Here is a 23691-nt window from a genome sequence, read left to right on the forward strand (position 1 = left end):
AAAAAAAAAAAAAAAATGAGAATGAGTTTCATTACATGTTGTCAGAGCAAATACTTCTCTAGTACTATTTCATTATAATATAAAACAGCTTGTTTAGATAATTGTTACCTGAATAGCATTTATACACTTTTAAAGCAGAGAAATAAGTATTGATTAGTCTTTCAAACTATCTTGAACATTATGAAGTTTACCTAAAATACTCATTACTCCAAAGTCAGAATAAATAAATAGAGCAGTTCTGTTAATAGAACTATAAGAGAAACAGGTAGGTAAGAAGTTACTCAGCAAACCAATATAATTACTTTTCCTTCTGAAAATACAGCAAGAGTTACAAGGATAAAGGAACCATACCTTACTTTCAGGTACAATAACTATATCACATTTGTGATGAAGGTAGCTTTGCAGGTATGCTGAATGAAAGGTCCAGCATGACAACCAGTTTTCCAAATATCATGATCAAATATCTAATTCATAAATTTTAAATTACTAAGACACTTAATTTTTTTCTTACATTAACATTATGATTACTGTAAATTTTTATGGAGGTATTTTTTTTGTTGTTAACGCATACATCCCAACCTTTTTCATAACCTAAAAAAGTAAAAAAAAAATCCAAAAGAGAGCATGAGTTTCTTGCAAAGATTATCTCACATGACATAAATGATTTAGTCATATAAACTAAAATGATTTTTCACTAAAAGTACTTGATAATGACTTATTTAATCATGTAGCCCTGTGTATCACACAATCAAAAATCTAGGTTTTATTTCGTTAATAAAGTAAGCAAATAACTAGGGCTCTGACAAAGGGCTTTTAAACATATGGTCCTTAAGTTATTCACACTAACATTTCCAAAAATTATGACAACAGTAAAATTACAAATGTGATAAAATTCAAAAACTAGTTAATTTGTGGGTAGGAATAACTAGAGAATAAATATCATTTCAGCAAAGTCTAAAGAGTTAAGGAATCAAAATATGGATGATCAGTGGCTCCTAGGTCTTAGGTAGAGCTCATCTTCAGAGGGCACAGAAAAGGGTGCTGATACACATAAACTTAACATTATTTAATCAGTCTGCCCTGAGCCAGGAAGCCTGCAGGAAAGCTCTAGAGAGGTTAGGTATATAGTGTGAGAAAACTGGTCACTGGCCAGTGGGTCCTAAAAGTAAAAGTTTAAGGATTACCTTGAGGCTTCATGTATAATATTCATACTAGACACAATTAGCACCTTTGAGCTACTGTAAACAAGCAGTCTCCTTTTTACAAACCAGCAACATTTTACTGCCCTTTCTCACAAACTGTGTAGAGGACTAGTAAGAGAGCATCATTTCAAAATCTTTGTTTTGAATCCTGTATTTTTCAATCATGTCACTGAGCTGAATAAAAGGCCCAGTACAACTGTTGTTTTAACTACTTAATGTACTGTCACTACCTACTGGGTATGGCTCAAACTCAACCAGGGAAGAACCAAACTATAAATAGGGCAATGGATTTCCTACTGAATAGCCCCCAATTGCCATTCCTTAAATAAGAATGAGAAAGGCAGTTCAAATGATTCCATGGACCAGCACAAAGATAGTTATGCACTGCTATCCTTCCAAATGTGTAGGGGACTAAACCTCTACAAACACTAGTTGCCCAAACAATGACCCTAAGCTCAGACAAGCTGCATCCTGAAACCTTCTGCTTGATCTGCTACCACCATTCTCGCACAAAAATTAAAAGCTTTTATTTCCATTTAGCTGCCACTTAAGATTTATAAAAAGTTCATTTTTCCTTTCAGTCTCTTAAGTTGTCACAGATCATACTTTCCTCATCACAGGTTGCCAATTTTTGGTGTGTTAAAAATCTCATTCAATTGTACTTATATGGTGTGACAATTAACTGTTTAATGACAGATAAGAGTGGATGCTTAAAGTCATTCTGCATTCTCCTGCTGCACCTATCTAATAAGGGAAAGCTCCTTTATAAAGGTCAGAAAATTTTCATCTTCAATCAGAACTCTAAAAAGAGAGACTTTGAAAATATATTAAATTGGTTGGGCCAAGAGATGTTTAAGAAAATACAGAGCCTTTGGTTAATACATGGCAGAGGTAAGAAATGTCTCTGTTATCTATTCTCTTAATTTCAATTATTTATAATTTTAAAAATAAGGATTTCATAAATAACATTTTACATTTAAGAACTCTAGTTTTCTCGATGTAATGTTTTAATACCTGATGTCTGAATACATGATCTCCTCAGATATAATTGCCTTCAGGGTCTCCAGGAACAGCTGTGTAAGTTGTGCTATGTACAACCCTAGGGGACGCCACTCACATCAGAGAGCATAGATCTATATGTTTATTATGATAATTGCCTGACAAAAGGCAGTAAAGTATCTTGTTCTAACAAAATCAGTCTGTGATGGCAATTTTCTAACATCTGGAACTAGAGTATCTCAAGAAAAGGGTACCTTTTTACTGATATACAAAGGAGAAAAATAGGCTAGCAGCTGCCAGGACTACCTGGCTCTTATTCTATGTAAGTCAGGAGCTGGAGGATGGCCACTCCTAAGTGAATTCCCAGAAGCAGAGCTCCGAAGGAATACCAGGCTTCCTCCTGAACTGCAGAGCAGAGGTTAATTTCTCGAAAACGAGCCATAAAAATGCCAAACCTGAAAATATCATGTAGAGTCTTAACTCACTAATGTTTAGCCCACACACATTTCAGTGGATTCAGTCAGTTACAAGGTATGCAATCACTGTTTCACTATCGCAGTTTCTTAACAAGGCCACCATGAGGCGTCCCAGCACACAAATCAGTTAAATCGCTTTCACAACTAAAGCTGTTAGGGTTTTACTATCTTTCTCCTGGTCAACAGCTATGAGTCGTTTATATTTTGATGGAAAGAACAAAATCTAACAGCCCTAGAGACTTTAAAGGCTCTTTTGCTTATAATTAGAATGAGCTGCTTCAGGGCTGGGATGGTTTTTCCTAAAACCAGACCGTAATAAACTTAGGGCATTTGATAAACTGGCATGCCATTTAACAATGTGTTATTGTTTTACAAATTCTTCCTCTGTTTTCACAGGACTCAGGGCCATGTTTCAGTTGACTATCTGTTGACTACCAAAACTGTTACATTGCTAAATAAATTAGAAGTCAGCTAGTAAGATAATAAAATGATTTCGAAGTTAATATGCATGATGTTATATATAGCTTTATTCTAACAATACATAACATTTTAGATCTTTAATTGTTTTAACCATTTATAAAAAATAACACAAAAAAGGTAACCATATTCCTGCTGTGAAAATGACGCTGTCAACTGAGTCAAGTTATTTTTACATCATTTTGGAGCTAAAAAGATTTCTATAGCAAAACACCAAACCGGAAGGCTTACATCTTGGTTCTAGCTCTGCCACTCACATGGCCTGGGCCCATTTCTCAATCTGGGCCTTGCTTTCTTCAAATTTAGAATGATAGATTATACTACTCCAAGATCATCTGCAATATCCCTTTTAGAGCTAAAATTTTACTAGTCTCTTTGGATGTAAGTTATCTGAATTCCAAAACTACTGTGTGATGGGGCACAATGCTTTCTTAATCATGATCTCTTAAGATACCATGTAATACTAACTTTAACTTTAGAAGTTTACCATATATTTAGAATGATTCAAGAAATTATTAACAAGCAGTTTTATATATGACAATCTGCATGGCAATATAGAAACATGATTCAAGAAATTATTAACGAGCAGTTTTATATATGACAATCTGCATGGCAATATAGAAACATAGAGAAAAAGTACTTTTATCCTGAGACAGAAGGCTGTGCTTTAAACTCCCAGGTGTCCAACTCAATAGGAATCAAGACAGGTACATGGAACTATATGGAGTGATACAAATGCCATGGGGGCAGCACAAGAGACAGTATAAGGGAGTGAGTAGGATTACGCCACTCCTCAGACAGAATGAGCTAAAAGGAAGTGCCAGCTCCACCACTTACTGAAGAGTGGCCTTGGGCAAGTTGTTGAGCCTGAGACTCAGTATCCTCATCTAAAATGGAGATAATTCCTTCCTTACAGGCTGTTTCCAGGTAGAAAGAGGGGCACCACTGGATTCAGAGTTTACATAACTACTTTAAAAACTAAAGATTTTAATTTACCCTCATGTATTTTTTCCCATAATCCATAAAAAGCCAAACTAAAGAAAAGAAAGTTCGGTTTCTAACCCTTTCCATCTATATATGCCTTCTCCAATAATATATGCTCTGGCTTCTCTTCAACAAACCTCTTCTTCAGCCATTTCGACTATACCATGTTCCAAAGTTGGTATAAATATTCGAAAACAAATTATAAAAATTAAATTGAAGTAAAGAGAATCTATAGGAATAAATATTCTGAATAAATTGCTTTTGTGTCAGACTATAAATCCTTTAAATAAAAAAAGGTTCTGCAGCTCTAATGCAATCAATCTTTCATCATTCTCTCACAGTAAAATAATTACTAGCCTCTTCACTCTTGGAGAACTTTGAGATAAGATCCTAACAAATAAAACTTTTCTATTATGTAAAATATTAATTGAATAATTGATCCTGTAGATCTATTATCCACTTTTGGATAGAAATATTTTCTTTTTATAGTTGGCTGAAGTGCTATATTGAATTCTCTAACTGGCCTGTGAAATGTTGCTTTTCTACAAAGTGCCACATTAAAATGTGTTTTAAATTTAAAAAGAAGAAAACTATAGCACTTGCCTTCACGTCTTTGAAAACACCAGTTGATGTCAAATTATAATATGAATGTGTTCCAAAAATGGGTGTAGTTCAAATAGCTAGATATCAATTCATATTTTCCAATTAAGTTTCATTATAATTTTGGAAATACATCTCACAGGAAAAAAAAAATGGCCCCAATACATAATCTAAATCTCACTTAAGAATCCTAATATACACTTCAAAGCACTTCTTTGTCAGTGTTTGGTCCCTATGCATTTAATTTTCCATCACGAGCACAAAATAGTTAAGTCAAATAGACAGTCATTCCACATGATCTGAGAACATTTATTTAAATATACAAATAGATTTACGTACACCAGAAATTTAATGTCCATTTCACTGATATTTTATATCCCACCGGATATGAAAAATTAAACTACCATATTGTCTATGCCACTGTTGTTTCAGGTATTTACAATAACTTATCATCAGTTATTGTTAAAGAAAAAAAAAGGTAAAGAAAAAACAAATTTTAGTTCAAATTAGGGAAATTCTACTCTACATAGTGGGCAGCTCTCTAGAGGAGTGACCAGAATACTGGGTTCTGGTCTCATGGGAGCCACTGCAAACTCAGTATGACCTGGGTCTAGCCACTTAACACTGAGCCTATTTCCTCATCTGCGAAATAAAAATAATAGTACCCTACTATCTTCTTCACCAAGTGATTTTAAAGAGCAAATAAGATGTCAGTGAAATCACAGTGTAAACTCTAGATTGCAGTAACAAGTGTAAGATATGTTACTACTGTGCCTTTAAGGGTGACAGCCTTGCAATAAAGATTTGATGACTTAATGATGAGACCATGCTTAAAGGTGGAAGAGGGCTCTCTGAAGAAATTTTTATACAACTCTAGGAAGCTTGGGCAGACGTAACTGTTTTTGTAACGGCAAAGGGGAACTTCCTATATTTACTATGAGACATCAGAAATGCAAATTAGAGCACAGAAATTTATTAATTGTGCAGATGTGAAACTACTTTAAATAAACATGTCCTAAATGAAACTGAACTGTAGGAACTGTAGCTGGGGTAAGGGGGTACCTGTCTTGACCAGTGTGACAGAGCCAAAAAGGATGCCTTCGTCTGGCTAGCTTCTAAAGGACAGAGTAAACATATAAACTTCTCAGGGATGAAATGTTTGTTCTTCCCAACTCTGACAACACTCAATAAAATGCGTGAGAGGTTTATTTTATGACCACAAATCTAGAATTCTTATCACCTTTTAAACAGGAAGTCTGAAAAAGAAAATTCCAAAAAGAAGAGAGAAAATGCAAACTACCTAGTTTAATTTATTCATAAATAAATTCAGTCCTGATTTCAGTAGTATATATTGTAGTAATCCATGACATCTCAGCTTTAGTGATAGGGGAAGAAGGTATAGAATAACAACATATAAGAAATAATTCTATTTTAAACTCCATTTTCTTCATTGATAATATGTCAATAAAAGTATGTTAATAACGACCTTTAAATAAATAACTAAATGTGATTTGGCAGTTGTGGTCACTAGAGCATCTCTGTGCAGGCAACACTGACAAGGCTTAAAAACATATCTGCATATGAGGTAACCCCAGAATTGGTGGCTTTGCTTCAGTCAGGGCAGAATTCATTTACAGGCCTTTGGTCTTAACACTGATCCATTCCGGTACACACAGAGCCTCCTACACCCAGTATATAGTATAAAACAGAGCAATTCAACAAAAATGAATAGACACCTACTATACCATGTCCTAGGTACTGTGGATACAAAGATTAGTGAAATTTGCATCCTACTGCTTAAGAAGGTCACATTTTTTTAAGATCTAAGGTCGCCAAAGCCATTCCTCCCAGATGTTCTTACTAACACTATGCCCACCCTTGCCTACCATCACCACCACTGGCTATAACTTTCTGCCTACTTGTAATAGCTAGTCTATCTCCATACTCTGTCCTACTTTAGGGGACCTCCTGGAACTTACTTTTCTGCCCACAAATCTCGGCCTCTGCCAGATCCCTCATGCTGAGCCGCACACCATCCACACCCCTGCTCAGTCAACTAATATTTATTAAGTTCCTATTATGTGGCAGGCACTTTCATAGGCATGAGAGATCTATCTTTGAACAAAAATTATCTCTAATCTTACCAGATCCCTCATGCTGAGCCAGACTGTCTTCGTCCTTACTAAGCAGCCTAATTCTGCCTATTCGTTCAATAGTCTCTGTTGAGCTCCTACCATGTTCTAGGGGCTGAGCATACAGCAGTGAACAAAACAAAGCCCCTGATCTAATGGAACTTACCTAAACTTGGTGTTAACATGACCGAATTTTCACCTGTGGTCTCAAAGTAGGGTTCTCAAACCTCAAAACATAAATAAGACATATTCCACTGGAGTAGGTGAGAAAATACTAGAATTTTTCTTTATATTCAATTATCTTTTTTATTTCTAAGCTTTTTACATTTTATTACATATATTAATAACCCAGTATATATAAGTAAATGTACACATATCAAGGATACAGGCTCAAATTTCTTTACTGAGGGGTTTAGGGCAGCATTTAAAAAGTTCAGATGCCACTGGCTTAGATGATAATAAATATGGAATAAATTGTCTGGCCCAGGTAGGGTTAGCCTGGGCTTTCCACCAGGTTCATTTTCTCTCATTTTGCAACAATGCCTAAACACTAAGCAATACAATCAAAATTCAGGTCCACCCCAATATGCCCTCCCTATTCGCCTATCACCCCATATTCACCATCCCTGTGTCCCATGGGTATTATAGCATCTTTACTTTCTATTCCACGTGTGGTATATATGTGTCATTACTAAACTAGAAACATTCTCAGGCCAGAGCCATTATCTTTTTATTCTACAAACTCAAGAATTCCTAATCCAGCTTTACATAGTATGGTTATTCAATAAATACATGTTGCATAAAGATAATTCAATATGTATAACTTGCAATTAGTAAACAGATATGATAGAGGATGATCATTTGCTTTACCAAAGATGGATCTTTTTCATAAAATGATCGGTACTGTATTCCTATTTTTTACTATCTCCCTACAGTACTGTATTTCTTTATGCAGCTCCCCTATGTGTGCTTTACACTGATTACTTAATATAAGAACCAGGGAATAGTTAAACTTCAAACTGTAAAATCAGTAGCCACTGCTAATTAAAGATCATTGAGAAATATACATGGAGCACACTAAAATTACAATCTGTCAATAATAATCCATTGTTGACTCTGAAAAACTAAGTCAGAAATTTTCAAGAAAACACCTTTAATGAAGAAAAGTACTGATCATCCTAATGCTTAATTCCTACATATTAGACTTTTAAGGCCATTTAACTATATTTGAAAGATGTCAGAAATGACATATATGGTCCTATTTTTTAAAACAACATATTAAAGAAAAGAACACCCGCTTCCTAACAATTGATTCATCATCACAGTTCCAAAGTTCCTCAAGCAGTAAACTTATCATTGTGTGCATGAGACCAGGTCCTCACATGTCTTCTAACTCTTTGCCATGTGTCATCCCATTCCTCAGGACCTTTCAAGCTACAGAAAACTTCAGTATGGACTTGTATCATTCACACAGAGGCTATAAATACAAAATTACAAAAATAAAGCAAAACCTTGGCCTTACAACAAATATGAACATGTTCTCTGGGACCACTAAGAAAGAATAACAGCAAATGAGATGACAGCACACGTCCATACACAAAACTTATAAAGTAGTTCAATACTACCATGAGGTATGGTAAATAATGAAATCTGAATGCTTGTACTTCCATGATGCCAAACGGCCCCAAAACAGAGAATGGAAGAAAGACTCTCAAGTTATTATTCTGTGTATCTCTGTTCCTCTTTCCTGCTTTAATGTAATCATTAGGGTCATTATCAATGTTATGAGCTTATGAAGATATATTTTCCCAGATCAGCATCTTTATGATTTTGCTTATGGATGTTATTTGTTATTAAAGACCCAGGGCTGGCATCTGGAACATAGAGCACCATATTTTAGAAACAAAGTTTTAATCTAAACTGGGCTGATATCCAGAAAGGATCAGTCAAAAGAGGGCTACAACTAAAACTAGGTGAAAAGGCAGACATTCTAAGGCGTAAGAAACCAAAAAGACATGATTAAAAGAAGTGACAATGAAGGTCTGATCAAGTCAAAGGGAATCCAAATACCAGAACCCAGATCACCAAGCATTAAAAGCAACCAGACTCACGGCTGCCTCCATACCACGGCTAACTAAGCCATGAGACAAACCACAGCTATAAATACAGGTTGAAAACATCCTGAAAAACCTGAAAACATTCAAAATGATGCCCAATCTATAATCTCTCATAGATTATAGAAAAGTGCATTTTCACCTCTTCAGAATCTCATGTCATGTGTTTTAATTGGGTAAAGTCTTATTAATATATTCCTAACTAGTATAATTTATCTAATAAAAGTGTTAACTACAATAATTTATAGTATTTTTATTGGCATATGTTTGGGACTCTAGTTTGGATGTCTATTCAAACTTATTATTCTATTCAGTAAACTTTTAACATGATTTGGTATATGTGGAATCCTCAAACACTTCACTTCAAAAGTATTGTCATTGTAGATTGTTACATTAATAGCAATAAATTAAAAAAGGAAAAATTAAACAGAAAATGTAAAACACTTGACTGAAAAAGAACTTTTTAATTTAAGTTGAAAGCTTTATAAATAAATAAATAAATAAATCAGTGATCTTTTGAATAGACCAAAAGCCAAAAGGATGCACTAATATTTCAATAAAAGCTAAATTAGGATTAGAAATCTAAATTTTAAAATCCACTCTATTACTTGGGCCAAATTAGTGTTACACCGTTAATGACAACAAACTCCCCCCATTACTTCAGTGTCCAGCTCCTATGTTGGAGTTAGCCAGTTCAGTAGTATTTACTCAGTACTGTTTTATGCTAGATCTATTAGAACAATTAGCACAGCATAACTCATATGATAGATATTTATACCTAGTAGACTTTTCTAGCCAGTAGAACACATCTGTTTTGAGGATGAGGGCTGTTGTATATTCATCTTTTTATCCTCAAAGTCTAAATCAGCATCAACATGCCATAGGCACTCTATTTATGAAGGCTGAATTAAATTGATAATAATTTTTTGCTACCTTAATCTCACCACACTGGACCAAATTATTTAATATGCAAATTATTCTTTGAACATGACCCAAGAAAACAAGTCAAAAGAAAGGTGGCAGATGCCATAAAATTTATGTTTCAGTTTATCAACCTCCTTGAATAAGAACAGTATAGAAATGGTTTATTATAGGAGAAAAAACACAAATGGCAGCCCAAAACCTTTGGTAGAGCATCATTCAGCTAAAACAATGCAAGAGCACACTCTTAATAAGGGTATCATCCACAAAAGCATTTTGCCAAAATATAAAAATATCCTATATTTCCATATTCCATGGATCGGGGAAAAGAAAAGCCAAAAAGAATGACAAACTTTTGATCTTCTATATCTGAATTAGGCTCTGACTTTGCTGAATTTGCAAAGATAATAGAATTTAACTTCAGATGAATGGGGCTTTTAGGACAAAAAAGCAACATATTATTTTATATTTTCTAAATATAAAATATTTGCTATTTGTACACAAATGTATAATTTATAAAATCTACTTATCACAGTAGAAATAAGTCTCTTAGGTAAAATAAATCAAAAGTACCCATTAGCCAGTTTGAAAACTATTAACTTTTGACTGACCCATTAGACACTCTGAAATGAAGTCCATGAATCTGCTTATTAATTTTTCCACTAATAATGAATTTTTTTTCAAAGCAAATGTCAGAAAACTTTTATAACACTATCCATGTTATACTTATACTGGTCAATTCTTTTAGTAAAATATATTCACCGATTTAAGTATTAAAAAGTAGCAGAGTAAAAACATCATAGAATACTCAGCCAGAAAAAAAAACTCCTCATGAAAGAACAATTTCTACTGATATACCAGAGGAATTAATAATAAAAACAATTATTATTAGATACTTCTATACTAGATATACTAGATAAAGAAAGTTTTTCTTCCATTATTTATTGATCGACTACATTCTTTTATACCAAAAACTGCAAAACAAGTCAGCATTTTTTTTTTAATACTTTAGAAAGTTCACTAAATGTCAATTTATAAACTAAATTTGGGCTGCTTTAGTCTTTGTGACCTCACTGATAACAGGCCCCAGAGCTCAGAGACTTTCTCATCTACCTTCTTAAGAGTGAGTAACATTCCAATCCTATCACTTCAAAATGAAGCCTTCTCTTTTAGGAGAAAGAAAAATTAGTGGCAATTCTTGCCCGGAAGATGCCCCAAAACTTTCATTTCTAACCTCTTGGAATGTGGCCTTAGAGATGGTGGCACTGCAGTCAGGCTTTCAAGCCTGGCACAGTCCCTTGCTACCTGTGTAACCTCAGACAACTTACTGAACCTGAGACTTAGTTTCTTTGTCATTAAAATACGGTCACCTCTCATCATAAAGTTGTTGTGAAAAATAAAGTAGTAAAAATAAAACTTGTGCTTCATAAGGAGGCCCTCGGTCCAAATTATCTTTTTCCTTCTTCTCAAAGTAAAATACTGTTTGGAAAACTCTAAAAATTGCTTTCAACTTTCCCTTAAATATAAAGGAAACTGTGTAGTCAGTCTATCACCCTAACACATAAAAATGATTGGATGAGTTTATTCCAATTTATTTCATAAAAACAACAGGTGACTTTACTTGACATGGCCCTGCTAAAGGTTCCTCATAATTCCTTCCGAAATGACACATGTAGGGAACTGTGTACGTCTCGAACTCATGTATCATCAACTTTATTATATGAGTAGTGATAAATAATAAAAGACTTCAAAAATTACAAACAAATCTTTAAAGTAAAATAATGGTAAAAAAATGTTCAATTCCATATTCCCATTCTCAAACATTTGTAGGCAATATCACAGATGCACATTAGTGAATACAATAAAAGGCTGAAAGAGAAAGAGATTAGATCTACAGGAAGACAAGCTAGAAGGAAGGTGAGGGAAAGGAAGAAGAAACCAACAGAAGACGAGAGTTAAAGAAGGAAAAGAGAGAGGGAAGGAATAAAATTATAACTTCAGTAACTCAAAGGATAATCAAAGTTTGGCAGTTGGATACAGAGAATCATTTTCTCATTTTGTTCCATTTTCTACACTACATTCCCTTTGAAGTCAGTGAGAACTCTACACTTGGATAAGTTTTGAGAAGTATACCAAAAACTGCAAAGCAAGTCAGCATTTTTTTTTAATACTAAAAGAATCAGCATTGCTAATTAAGACTCCCTCTGAATTACTCAATCTGTGGCTTTCCTACACCAAAGAATATAGTCAATCAATAAATAATGGAAGAAAAACTTTCTTTAGCCATTAACATTTTCAATCTAGACCAACGGAAGACTGATTTAAGTCCAACTATAGCAATAGATCAGACCAGCTATTACTTTATACCTAGAGAGTGTCAGTATAGACTCCTCCTCTCATCAAACTTTTCACTTTTCTATGGTGGTTTTACAGGAAACTAAAAATACAAAGGCAAGATCTTAACTTAGCATTGCATAGCTAACTGTTGAATATAAAGGCATGTAGAATCTCTCTCTACTAAACAATACAACAAAAACATTCTTACGAGAGTAGACTAAATCTGCAGAAAACATTTTCTATTTTTTCTCTCTCACATAAGGAAAAAAACATGCAAATGTCAATATAATAAAGGAAATTTAACCTCATCATGAAAGTAGTCTAAACTTTGTTCACTGTATAAGAAACATTCAACATGGTAAACATTTCAAATGTTATATACATTTTGGTGTTTATTTAATACAACCGACAATTACAAGAATGAAAAGGAATCACGATGTCAAAATGGGTGTGTGTGTTTTTAAACTTTCTTATCCAGGGACAGGGGCCTTTCAACACAACTCAACTTGGGAGGTACAAATCCTATTAACTACATACTACCATTTTGCTTACCTAATTTTATAACCTATGATGCCTCCACCCTTATATTTGAAGCCACAGAGTTGAAACAGACAATTTTACTAAGTTAATATAGAATGTTAAGATGCCTTCCATGATTCACCAGCTTGCAAAGAACTCAAACATTCAGATGATCGGTGATCAAAATTACCAAAAGATTTTCACTGAGTTAAATAGGTGGGAATACCAGATAATTTCACTCTATGGACTAAGAAAGTTAATACAATAGGATCACAATCCCTCATTTGAAACCCTTTAGTCTAGGTATGCTTCAGATTTTTGTGAGTTTTCAAAAGGTCAGAGAGAGCAAACAGCACATATTATATAACATTCCTAACCAGATCTCGAATAGCACATATCAAATGTATTACTATTTCTATAGCAAAGTATGTGAATATACTAAGTGGACTTTAAAACTACTTTAAACAGGCCCATGACAGTTTGGGTCAGGTTTCGCCACCAAATAAGTTTTGATGCCGAACTTTTTGAGTTAAAAAAAATAGTTTTCAGTTTTTCAGATTTTTTAGATAAAGGATTGTGACTGTATATCCAATGCCACTATACATCAAAGTATAACGGTATGTTCAAAATATGTACAACTTATTAATTTATCAGAGATGAAAAAGTACAGCAATTAAAATTTTGCAAAGTAGAATTAATCTTTTGCAAAGATGTTCTTGGCAAATATAACCCTAAAAATTGAGGAATGCAGTTATTTCATTTAAATTTATTCAAATGAATTAAATGAGTGTTGAGACTACTTAAAAATATATGTCTGTTAGATGTAATGACTGTTGAGTAAGACATATTGTTTGAGAACCCTGGTATTACTTGTAATCGTACTTCCATTGCATTTGACAACACGTTGCACTTTCCCTAGCTTTTAGTTTTCACATTGTTTGGGATTTCAGGGATTTGGTGTACTTCCCATTCTTCTCTTTTGCTTGCCCTTCTTTTCTATTTAAGTGTCTATTTTGCGCAATATAATTTGTTACGCACTCTGGATATAATGCTCCTCGATCTTCATGCCTTGACACTGGGAAAGTTTTAACTGGTTGTGAGGAGTGCCCCAAGCAACTAGTTCAAATAGTTAAAAAATGCCACAGTTTATAAAGGATTTTACATATGTATAGGTACATTCGTGATTTTCATTATGATATTATAAGATGACTCTCACTCGTATTCTGACATACTTTCTTGATAGGGAAAGAAGTGGCTTTATCACACCATGAGCTACGTATAAAACCCACGACATAATTTAGGTATGTCTATAACCAGGGAAATCATAATGTCCCATGTGTAAACATTAGTCGCAAGTGTGTTGGTAGAAGAAAAGTTTGAGAATTGGTGCACTAAATCATTCTAAGATGTAGCAAAGGCACCAGAGAGAATGCTCAATGCTGTCAATGAACCACTTTAAAATATGAAAAGATCTGTTCTCCTGTCTTGTGCTATGTCTTTTTAAAGAGGTAGGAAAAAATCATTCCCCAAACCTGAAGGCGCACTGTACTTAATTGTGGCATGCCTCGGCTACTCTTTGTTTCCCTTCTGGTTATTCTTATTATTACCTCCAGTAACAAATTACTTGTCCAGCACCTCACATTCAGTTTAAAAGGCACTAGTGTTTCATGATACCAGAGTTGAGAACTACTTTAGAGGAAACAAAAGTAAAAAGGCACAGCTTTGAGAAATTTCAAACTTGGTGGGAGTTGGAGTGAAGTAAGATGCAACTATAAAAACTTTTACTATATATTGAGTGCTGACTGTGGATAAAGGTTATTACAGCCATGATTCTCTTTGTAATTTTCATTCTATTACGTAGTAAATATTAATATGTCCTTTTGCATATATGATAATAGGAGTTTATTCTGAAGTAACATACAAGCTCCAAGTCCTTCAGCTAGTAAGCATCAGAGGCCAGAGGTGACAGTAGAACCCAGGACTCTGGCTACAAAGCCTCTTGCTCCTTGTACTATACCTGTTACTACGGGAATATCTATAGAGAGCAATGAACGTCCTCTCAGTATTAAGAAATGCTGACTGAAATAGAGCCAAGGAATCTCAGAAGCTGGAAGAGACCTCAGTAGTCAATGAACTCTAACCTCACATTCAGTGTATGACTCCCATTCCGTCTTTAGCCTTCTGTCCCTTATGCCATTTTCTCAAAGTGTGTCAGAGGACCTTGTGCCTGCTTCAGAATCACCTACAGTACCAGCGGAAATGCAGATTCCTGGGCCCTACTCAGAAACACTAAATCAGAATAGCTGGGAATGGGGCCTAAGGATCTCCATTTTTAGCAAGCACTCCAGGTTAGTGTTTTTCAAACTATAAGTCATAAAAATCAATTTAGTGAATGATGCCCTGTATTTGTTTTTTAGTAATTTTACTAAAATTACTAAAGTTTGGAACAGATTAGATTTATAGGATAAGGTAGGAATAGAAAATATCACAGGGCACTGCTTTTAGTACTGTTTCAGAAAAATTTTTTTTTCAGTTTTTATATGTGAATTAGGATATAAAAGGTATTTCTTATTATATATCTCAGTAAAAGTTTAAGAAATACAGCTACTTTAAACGTTTGTCCTTGTTTTTATTTCTCCATTGAAATACGTTCTCTTTAATTATTCCCTTCTATAGAATAATTAATGAGTAAACTTCAACTTTCCATGTCCTTTTTAGGATCTGTTATTCCATTCCAGGAGTTTATTTATTCCCTGATCTTTTTGGTTTAATTATTTAATCAATACTTTACAATATTTTTTATTTTTCTACAATTTCATGAAATCCAACACATTATTATTTTTACTTTGCATTTTATACCTGAAGTTATTTTACTATCTAGATCCTTGAACTGACTGACATACTTTAACTTATTAAGTTTATGTTTCAGTAGGTGTGTCTATAATCCTTTAAGCCTGTTATTCCCTTAGCCTTCCATCTTCCTATTTATACATACTTTTAGACAGAATTCTTTACTGGGTTGCCTTCTTTTGCATTTCTATTGTATAACTGGTACTTACTTTAATTCTCACCTTATCTTTTTCTTTTAAAGAAAAAAATGAAAACAATCACCATTAATACATGAAGATTTTCTGGGTGTATCTTTACAGTTTTAAAATGATGTCTTGGTGTTTCTAGGAACTGTAATTGTCTTCTAAGGCAGCAGTCCTCAATCTTTTTGGCACCAGGGACAGTACTCCTCTGAGAATCTAATGCCTGATGATCTGAAGTGGAGCTGAGGCGGTGATGCAAATACTGAGGAGTGGCTGCACATACATCTAAGCTTTGCTCACTCATCTCCTGCTGTGCGGCCTGGTTCCTAACTGGCCACCGACTGATACCTGGGGGTTGGGGACCCCTCTTCTAAGGAATAATATGAACACATATGAATGTCGAGTGAAGCTGTACTCAAAAAGTACTTTGCTCAGGTGACTGAGGAAATATATGACTTAAAATGTAGAAATTTCTACAATTCCACACAGTATGGGATGACTGCCCTTGAGGTAGTACAAACTCACTGATTGAATGACAGTCACAGAGACTCAAGCTGGAAGAAACTCCATTCAGTCTTTGGCCTTAGTTCTTACTCCCTTCAGAGCCCTGTTTCTCAAAGTGGAACCTGAGGAACATCTGCATCCAATTTACCTGAGGCACATGATAAAAACAAAAGCTGTGAAATTACAATGTTTTTATAATGTGGGTTTGTTTTCATTTCATAGTGAGAGGAGGGAAGCTGACTAAAAATATAGGATACCATTCAGACCTATTTTAAAAGGTGCCCTTAATGATGAAATGTTAAAAAAAAAAAAAAAAAGAGGTGGACTTCAAATGACAAGTTCAAGAAAACTGTCTTCTTAAGTTATGTACCTGCTTAAGTTTAAATCTTAAAATACAGGTAATCTCACACTGGTGGTGATGCATTATGCCAAAATAACTGCCTAAATTTAGTAATTTAGAACATTTAAATATCACGATTTTAGACATTTCTGAACTTTTGTAAAACAATAATTTCAGGGATTTCCTTTAATACAGCAAAAACAAGTATGGCTATAATGAGACTATTTTCAAAAGTTTTTTTTAAAATAGAATTGAGCTGTGAGGTCTTTATTACTTCTGTTGAAGATCTCTAGTATTAAAGTAATTGATATTCATTGTAAGATCCCATACATACCATCCCACTTCTTTCACCCATGCTCTTTAGAAAATGCAGAAAATGTTAACTTTATGTTAGCTGGTGATTAATTAAAATTATGTTTGTAATTTTACTGGAAAATATGGCTTTATAAATAGTTTAGCTGCCAAGTTAGATTTTTATGAGTTGTGCCACATTATTTTAAGATAATTGTTTCTTATTATTTTACTACATACGAAAAAAAATCTTATCAATTACATAGTTACTTACAGCACAAACTATAATTACATGTTCATACTAGCTTTCACTTAAAGCTATGTTCTAAATTCAATATCAAAACATATTTCCTGTTTCAATGGATTAAGCATAAAGATCATATAAAAGGTCAAAAAAGCAGACACTTTTCAAGTTGTGTAGCAGAGCTATATGTTAAAGGTAGTGCTATGTCACAAACTCTTAAATCCTGAACTTCTTCTTTAATTTGGATGAGATCAAGACAGATTTTTTTAAAAGGTATCAGAATTGTAAAGTTAATTTCTAAGTCTCTAGTGGAAGATTTTTCTAGAACTGCCACAGTACCTCCGAATATATAGCCCTAAAAAACAACGTAGATGAATATGAACCCCCTTTTCACTAGCTAGCATTAGATGTGAAATGCAAATTAAGACTTCAGTTTCAGAACTTAATAGAGATGTGGAATAATAAAATGTAAACTTTGGAAACTTGGCAATGGAGAAGCAAAACTTTTATTTAAATTCTTATTTTGATAATTAAGCCTCAAATCTAATAAATACATTTTAATTGCAAATAACTAGTAATTCATTGTCAGGGTGACTTTTTTAGATCACTATGACAAGTTTTATATTATGAAAACTACTCTGACTTCTAAGACCAGGACTGTTCTTGAAAATATTGTTTTAATGAAGCAGTTATTTGATATCTCAAAAACTGCAAGTGCTCATTGGATCGCTTTTATTCTGGAAATTACAGATTCCCATTTTAAATTTTGAATGGTCAAATATATTTCCATGGAGAAAAAACTAACATTAAAGGTTTGCTTCAGTGAACAAAATAATGTGCCTCACATGTATAAATGTGGCATTCTTTAGTAATCAGGAATGCACTTTGAATACTCTTGCCATATGTTCAAAAATGAAAAACTTCTCTTGTAAACAAGCTTTAAAAAAAATCAAAGACATAAAATCCACGTAATGTGGTATGCTCTAAATTCATCTTACAGAACTATCTCAGTCTGACCAGTCCAATTGACCTGTTATATATGTGACATATTAGGAGGTTCTCTATCTGAAATAACGTGATATTTACATTCCATAAAATATGTTGGACACAGAGTTTACAGTATATCTCATCTAAGGTTCTCAGCAATATCAAAGTACATTTTGCTACCATATGGAAACTACCAGAAAGGCCTACAAATTCAATTCCTCTTAATACTAAGATGACCTTTTAGTAACGCGCACAATATCCCAGCAAGCCAAAAAACAATACAGACAAGTTCCCTTTTCTTTTTCTTTTATGGAAAACTGAGTCCAAGTCCATTTTCATTCAGAAAATATAATCTCTATATTAACTATGGTAATATTATAAAGCACCACAGCTGATTTATACAATTTAGTATAACCACTTTTCTTAAAATATCAGCACCTCAAGAATACCTGAAGAGTTCCTTACAATGGAGGGGCAAAATTACAAGTTGGTTGTCTGCAGTTTGGCCTCACCGTGATGCTTTCAAATGTTCTATAAACCCTCAGTTTTCACCTACACCATCACTGCCCACAAACTCTTCAGGCACTTGCTGTCCCACACATTATTTCACCGATTTTTCCATTTGGAAGGCATGTATCTGAAAAAGGCACTTAACAACGGATTTCAAAGTCACTGTTTATTGTATATACAGGCTGCTAAAATGTACCAAATACATAAATTTTGAAGGAAATTATGATCAGTTTGGACAGTTATTTACCTTTTGAATCAAGCTGGTATACTAACTGCTATATTTACTCTACTGCCCAGGACACCCTTTCCCACCACAAAAGTAACTGACACAAACAGCACAAGTTACCCAAGAAAGAGCACCTAGGAAAGAGTAAGCAAATGTCAGTCAATATAATTAGACCTTCTGCACAATGCTTCCTTGGGTTTTTAATAATTCTCTCCACTCATAAGCTGCAATATTTCTACAATATTATCTAGCATTAAATGTCCTAGGCCTTCAACTCTGTAAAATTTCACTATCAATTAAAATGCCTACTTGTAAATAAGTTTTCAAATGACACTTGCAGATAAACGTGAAATGAACATTTAAACTACCTTAAAATAATAACAACAGCAGATGAAATCTAAATACTAAGAATCCTAAACTGGTTTCTGCTGTGGGAAACTTAGTAAGACAAGCTTTTGGGGTGTTGCAACCCCAACAAAGCATCTTCTTCTGTAAACAGTAAGGACCTTTATGTCATTACTAATAGACATCCAGGTTTCCTGTATGAAGAGTTTGCATACTTACCCAGGAAGGCAAATGGAAAGTACAAAGGGAGAAGATGAACTGCGGCAAACCCTTTGTCATATGATAGTGACCTATAAAGTATCAAATAAAGGTACATCGTCAGTATGGTAGAGCTTTACAATAGAGTCTCAACTCCTGCAACACCTATGAAGAAGGACCCCGAAACCTAGGAGTCCAGCTCCCCACCAATTCCTCCCTCTCTCCACCGCCAGCCTCACTCGCGAATTGTGGGGCAATAAAGGCAAAGAAGCTCCCTGTATTCAAAGGGCACAGGCTGAGGGTAGCCCAGCTGGCATTCCAGGGTGTCTCCAGCACCCTCTCTCCCTACTCCCCCCATGTACAAAGCAGAAAGTTGATCCATTCCGCAAACCCAAAACCCATACCGCGATCATTCATCAACTTGAACAAGTGATCGCCGCCCCCAAGACAAATACACCAGTAACCAAATCATAGAATCGATAGGCAGCCCAAGCCTCCACTGTGCCCAGGAGCCAGCCGGAGGTAGCACAGCGATGGCAGCGGGTCCAGGTAGAGTAGCGCTCAGCCCTGCAGACCAGGGCTGCCACAGCCGTCACCCAAACGCCCGGCTCCAGTCACAATCCCGAGATTGGAGACTGGAACTGAGCAAGGAAACACATTCACCAGAGCCCCCGGCGGCAAGTGCAGGGCCACCAGGTCTTCGAGGTCGGGGTGGGGGAAGCTAGGAAACCGAGAGGGAGGAAAGGAGCAAGAGATCCCACCCCCGCTTTGTTGCTGGTCACCATCAAGTTTGCATCTTAGTACAAAATGTCGATCTTAAAGGCTGACAAGACAGAGGCAGAGGGAGAAAGAGAAAGGGAATAGAGTCCATCTTGCTTTGGGGAAGAGGGGAGAGGGAAAAAATGAAGTGTAAATCCCACACTCCAGGCGTAAAAGTCTGCTAAACACCTTTCCGTAACGGAGGAGCAACGAGTGGGGTGTCCCCATACCCGTGCCCGCTCGAACTGGCGGCGGTCTGGGCAGAAAACGCCTCCCTCTTCTCCTCTTCCTCCTCCTTCCCCTCCTCCTCCTCCTCCTCCCGCGGGCCCGGACGAAGATCCCGCCGCCACCGCCGCTGCCTCCGCTGCCCCCCGGGGAGGCACCGCCGCCCAGCCTGGCGCTGCCATTCCGGGCTTGGACCGCGCAGCGCGCGTGGGGCCGGGCGCCGGGTATCCTCGCAGGGACGTCTGCGCCGGGGACCCCCGCACCCCATCGCCGCGGGCTGGCTACAGAAGTCGCGCGAGCAGAGGTGGTGGCCGCGCACAGAAGAGGGGGCGCGCGTGGGGCCCCCACGCCGCGAGTGGGCAACCCCAGGGGATGATGAAGAACGCCCCTCCCCGCGCAGGGAAAGTACCCCGGTCCCCGGCAGCCCGGCGTCCGCGGCCGGGAGACGAGAACTGGACGTGTCATTAGCAGGACAGGCAATGGTTTCAAAGCCCCAGGCCAATGACCATTAGCAGAGGCAGAGCTCGCTCCGTCCCCATCCCCCACAACCTCCACCCACCTTCCCACTTCGAACCCCCCCCACCCTCCACCCCACCTCGCGAAACTTTTCAACAAGATCCACCTGGACTAATTTGTCCTCAGACAGTTAAAATGTTGACTAGACCCTACACATCGGGAGGGAAGGGGAATGCACGCTTTATTTTCCTTTCTACAGAAAGGAAAGCAAAAAATAGCTTCTCTCTCCGTCTCTCCCTCTCCGCCCCCCCTCTGTCGTACATGTTGTGTCTTAGCTTTTTGCATCGTTTCGTTTTACCTTCCTCATTTAGCAGAAATGATCGCGGATATTTCACACATTAACGTGTTCCAGATTCTTGGATTCGGGGTCCTTGTAAATTACAGGACTCGCGTTTGGTCTCAGTTACGTTAAGTTTCATCAATACCAAAAAATTAAAAAATAATAATAATACATTTCTGAGGGTGAGCAAGCGAGACGAGGTGGAGGAGGAAAAGAAACCTCGAGTCTGATTTCTGTAATTTACTAGCGACCCGGATCGCAGCAAATAACAGTGTAACACGAGTGTGGCTTAAGAGGGCTGGGGAGCTCTTTCTAGAGGCATCGACCCCATCCCTGAATAAAGGATCTGCAAGTTTTCTGTCATCGCGACCATGCAATGCCATAACTTACCTTCAGAAATAAGACTTTAAACAGCCAAGGCCTTCCTCCTCCCCTCCGCCGCCACCCCCAGCCTCGCTCTCTCCACCTTAAACTTATTGACACAACATAATCCCACATTCAAGCAAAATCCTGACACAGCCTCCCTCCTCCTCTCCCCCCTCCTCTCTTCCCTCCCGTTCTCTCCCTCTCTCTCTCCCGTTCTCTCTCTCTCTCTCTCTCCCCCACTCTCGTCCCCCTCCCTTCCCTCCCTCTTCTCTCTCCCCTTTTCCCTCGCCCTCTTCCCCTTCTCCCCCTATTCTTCCTACTGCCTACTCTGGCACTAAAACAGCACTTTCTCTACTCGCCGCGCATTTGGTTAGGGGTGGGGGGTGAGAGGGCACCGATCTCCGGGCCGGAACACCCAAATCCCAACTCTCCAGATGAACGAGCAACGGGGCTGCTGTTCCCGGTCACCGACGCACACGAAACGTTCCATAAATCCACTGAGGGCTGGCTCCTCGTACCTTCCTCCCCTGCCCCTGCTCCCCAGGCCCCACCTCCCCGGCAGCCGAGACCAGGCTGGGATCCACGTACTTTCGCCGAGATGAAGTTTGGGGCTCCCCGGGCAGCCACGAGCCGCCCGCTGGCGTGAGGCTCTGTTGTTGTTTTCCTCGGGCTGCTCCTGCCCGCGCCCCGGCTCCCGTGCCCCTCTCGGGCGGCGCTGCCTGTGTGCCGAGAGGTGCTGGTTGCAAACGCAGCCTGGCACCGGCTGGCCTACTACTCCCCAGCCCGGCCCCCAGCCTCCCGCCCGCAGGGCACTGCCTCCGCGCCCCCCGCCCCCCGCAGGCGCGGCCACTGCGACCCTCGACCCCGACCTCTCCCGACCCAAAGTTTTGGCGGAGGGGGAAAGTACCCGGGGAGCGGGCCGGCTGGCGGCGGCTCCGGACGCACGGGGTTCCCTCCGTCTTCCTCAAGTCCACCCTACCGGCTGCCGCCGCCGCCGCCGCCGCCGCCGCTGCTCCTCCCGCGGAGTCCTTGGGGCTGCAGCCCCGGCGGCTCGCAAGTGAGTAGGAAAACAGAAAGTGCGGGGAGAGCGCCCAGGAAGGGCTAAGGATGAGGGGCGCTTACCTCGCGGGCTCGCCGGCCGTGAGGGCGTGTGTGTGTGGCTCGCCCTCCGCGGCCAGTCAGGGTTTCTCTATGGGAAAGTGGAGAGGAGCTCGCGGAGCCGCTCTGCCTCCGCTTCACTGTACACTGCTCCACATACAGTACATGCAACCGGGAGAGACTGAAAACACTCATTTTATATAAGGCAGCCTGCCATTGGCCCGCGCCGTGACAGACAGGCCGCGCGGCCAAACAGAAGGCCCGTTACACCCAAACACACGCACACATACACACATTTTCAGAGACACACAAAGATCATCACATTTTCTATTTTCTAATGTTCGGGACCTGTAGACAGTAGGAGAGGACAGGTAGAGAGGCCCAGCAGAGTGAGGTAAGGGCGAAAAACCCTGTCTGCCCCAAGTTGCAAGGTTCGAAACTGGTGTCCTTTTGACTTGGGAGGGTTATAGTAATAAACTACAACTCCACTGGATATGGAAGTGAGGGGGTTTTTAATCGCTGCTATGTGGTGCCCCATGGAAGAGGCGTGCATTGTGTTATGATTTTACAGCCTGACCTGGCTGACTAGTCGCCAAGAAAGGCTTTTATCAGCTTGATTTTTTTTTTTTTTTTTTTTTTTTTTTTGGTCAATGGGTTATCTATCACATAGGCCAAAATAGTGAAAGATAAGTTTATTAGGACTGTAGTGCATGAGGTTGTTAATGCTTCACTCGTAAGTAAATTCAGAAAAATCGATACAACAATACACAGAAACAAAGATAAACATTTTGCTGAAATAGCCAATCTACTTTTAGCTGACCAGAGGGACTGCACATCACCTGTGTGGGCATACAAACTACTGTAAGGCAGAAAAAGTCATGGAAGATTGTTCGTGGACCCTTTCTCTTAAAAATAGACCTTTTGAATCAATAGACCCAAGATTTATATTTTGCATATTGTGTATATGATACTGACTTTACATATTTCACATCATATGTGAACATCACAT

General features: G+C 37.8%; 1 protein-coding gene across 11 annotated transcripts in view; it reads right to left on the reverse strand.

Moving 5' to 3' along the window:
* Nucleotides 1–22873, reverse strand: part of BBX (BBX, HMG-box containing) — a 251169-nt gene extending 228296 nt beyond the window's left edge. For 6 of the 11 annotated variants that reach the window (XM_023527284.1, XM_023527272.1, XM_023527278.1 and 3 more), the window contains exons 1-2: nt 22707–22863; nt 19460–19530 (exon numbers count right to left, since the gene is read on the reverse strand). In XM_023527284.1, coding sequence (XP_023383052.1) covers nt 19460–19519 — 60 coding nt within the window. In that variant the 5' untranslated portion in view covers nt 19520–19530; nt 22707–22863. Of the gene's footprint in view, nt 1–19459; nt 19531–22172; nt 22304–22706 lie in introns of all 11 variants that reach the window. The other 5 variants (XM_023527240.1, XM_023527255.1, XM_023527250.1 and 2 more) reach the window with 2 other exon arrangements.
* Nucleotides 22874–23691: the final 818 nt, after the last annotated feature.

Source organism: Pteropus vampyrus, unplaced genomic scaffold, assembly GCF_000151845.1.
Source record: "Pteropus vampyrus isolate Shadow unplaced genomic scaffold, Pvam_2.0 Scaffold1, whole genome shotgun sequence".
Lineage (NCBI taxonomy): Eukaryota > Metazoa > Chordata > Mammalia > Chiroptera > Pteropodidae > Pteropus > Pteropus vampyrus.